The following is a 1,610-nucleotide window of genomic DNA, read 5'->3' on the forward strand; positions in this document are numbered from 1 at the left end:
TGGAGCTAGGGTTCAAACCTAAGTTCAGAGATCTTTTTGCTAAAGTACATAAGACAAAATAGATACTTCAGAGCTGGAGAAACAACAGAAAAGAACATCTGGAATGACAAGGGCATTTGGACAGGGGCTGGAAATTAAGGAACATCAAATAAATTTGAAAAAATGAGGAACATTATCTGATAAAAATTTATAAAAGCATAAGGAATATGGACAAAGGATCGTTAAATGATTCAATGAGTATTGGAGCTAGTATGTTCCTTACAAAGAAGTAATTTAAACAAAAATATAACAAAGAACTTCTTTACAGCATAGAGAATAGCTTATGCAACAAGTTGTTCCAAAAGATAGCACAGGCTAAAATCTTGTGGAAGCTCAATTACTCAGTAGGAAATCTTTTGGCCAGAGAAACAAGCAACCTTGTGATCTGTATTTGTCTTAAGATTCCCAGGTTAACAGGTGAAGGTTTATTTAGACCACCAGTTTCAGTACTTGGGCCAGGGTTCCCTCCCCTGCAAAAATTAATAAGTGGAAATGTGGATGCCTCAATCTATTTCCCATGGGCTTCATCAGGTGTGATACTGTTCCCCAAATTTCTAACACCACCATCTCTAACATCTTATTTCATGCCTGTGTTACTTGAGAAAGCTGAGTTTTTGAAACAACAATCTGAAAAGCTGAAGACTAGATCCAAATTGTGGGGACACTAACAAGGTACAGACACTCCTACAGCAGGTGGTGTAATATTAATTACAAATGCATGCATAGTAATGAAATTAATTGATCCTCAAGTGTTAGCTGTCACTTGAAAGTATTTGACATCTGAAAAATAGAGAACGGATTATACACCAGATTTATAGAGTCGTGCTTCAGAGTTCTACCACCCACTGAGCTAAGGTCTTTCTTAAAATGATAATCAGGTCTCTTCCCCATCACATTAGGTCTTATGCATTTATAAAACCAATCACTGAAGATCTGTAATACTTCAAAATATAGCTGAGTGTCTTACCTTGAAGTTTGAAGGCACCCCACCAACGTAAAACACAGTGTCCTCAGGGTCCAGATCCAACAAGGAGTCATCTCCTGAAAATTCCCCCTTTTTAATGAACTTCTCCTCTGCTGTGCTACTGAGACTTGGGACTGTTAAAAATATCTTCCCATGTTTTCCTATCCTGTTAAGATAAATAATTTTCATTCTTTATTAAGCAGATAATTTGTAGAAAATACATACTTTTTCTAACGTCAAAATATTAATGCTTTCTCATAACAAATTGGTAATTTGATTTTGTCATATTAATAAGCATTCATGGACTGGGAAGGAGAGAAAAGGCATTCTATATTAGAATTTCCACCACCCGTATGTCAGTTTGTCATACTGTGGTAGCTTGTGTGTTGCTGTGAGGTTGAAAGCTATGACGCTGGTATTTCAAATACCGGCATGGTGACCTATGGTGGACAGGCTTTAGTGGTGCTTCCAGACTAAGACAGACTAGAAAGGAGGGTCTGGTGATCTACTTCTGAAAATTAGCCAATGAAAACCTTATAGATTACAATAGAATATTGTCCGACTTGTTTGTTTTGGACACATCATCAGGAGGGATCAATTGCTAGAA

At 37.0% G+C, this 1,610-nt stretch overlaps 1 protein-coding gene across 1 annotated transcript in view; it reads right to left on the bottom strand.

Moving 5' to 3' along the window:
* LAMA4 (laminin subunit alpha 4) overlaps nt 1–1,610 on the bottom strand; it is a 150,250-nt gene that overhangs the window by 31,802 nt on the left and 116,838 nt on the right. The window contains exons 19-20 of the mRNA XM_012554407.2: nt 1,549–1,604; nt 1,007–1,193 (exon numbers count right to left, since the gene is read on the bottom strand). Coding sequence (XP_012409861.1) covers nt 1,007–1,193; nt 1,549–1,604 — 243 coding nt within the window. The remainder of the gene's footprint in view (nt 1–1,006; nt 1,194–1,548; nt 1,605–1,610) is intronic.

Source organism: Trichechus manatus, unplaced genomic scaffold (genome assembly GCF_000243295.1).
Source record: "Trichechus manatus latirostris isolate Lorelei unplaced genomic scaffold, TriManLat1.0 scaffold00017, whole genome shotgun sequence".
In the NCBI taxonomy this organism is placed as follows: domain Eukaryota; kingdom Metazoa; phylum Chordata; class Mammalia; order Sirenia; family Trichechidae; genus Trichechus; species Trichechus manatus.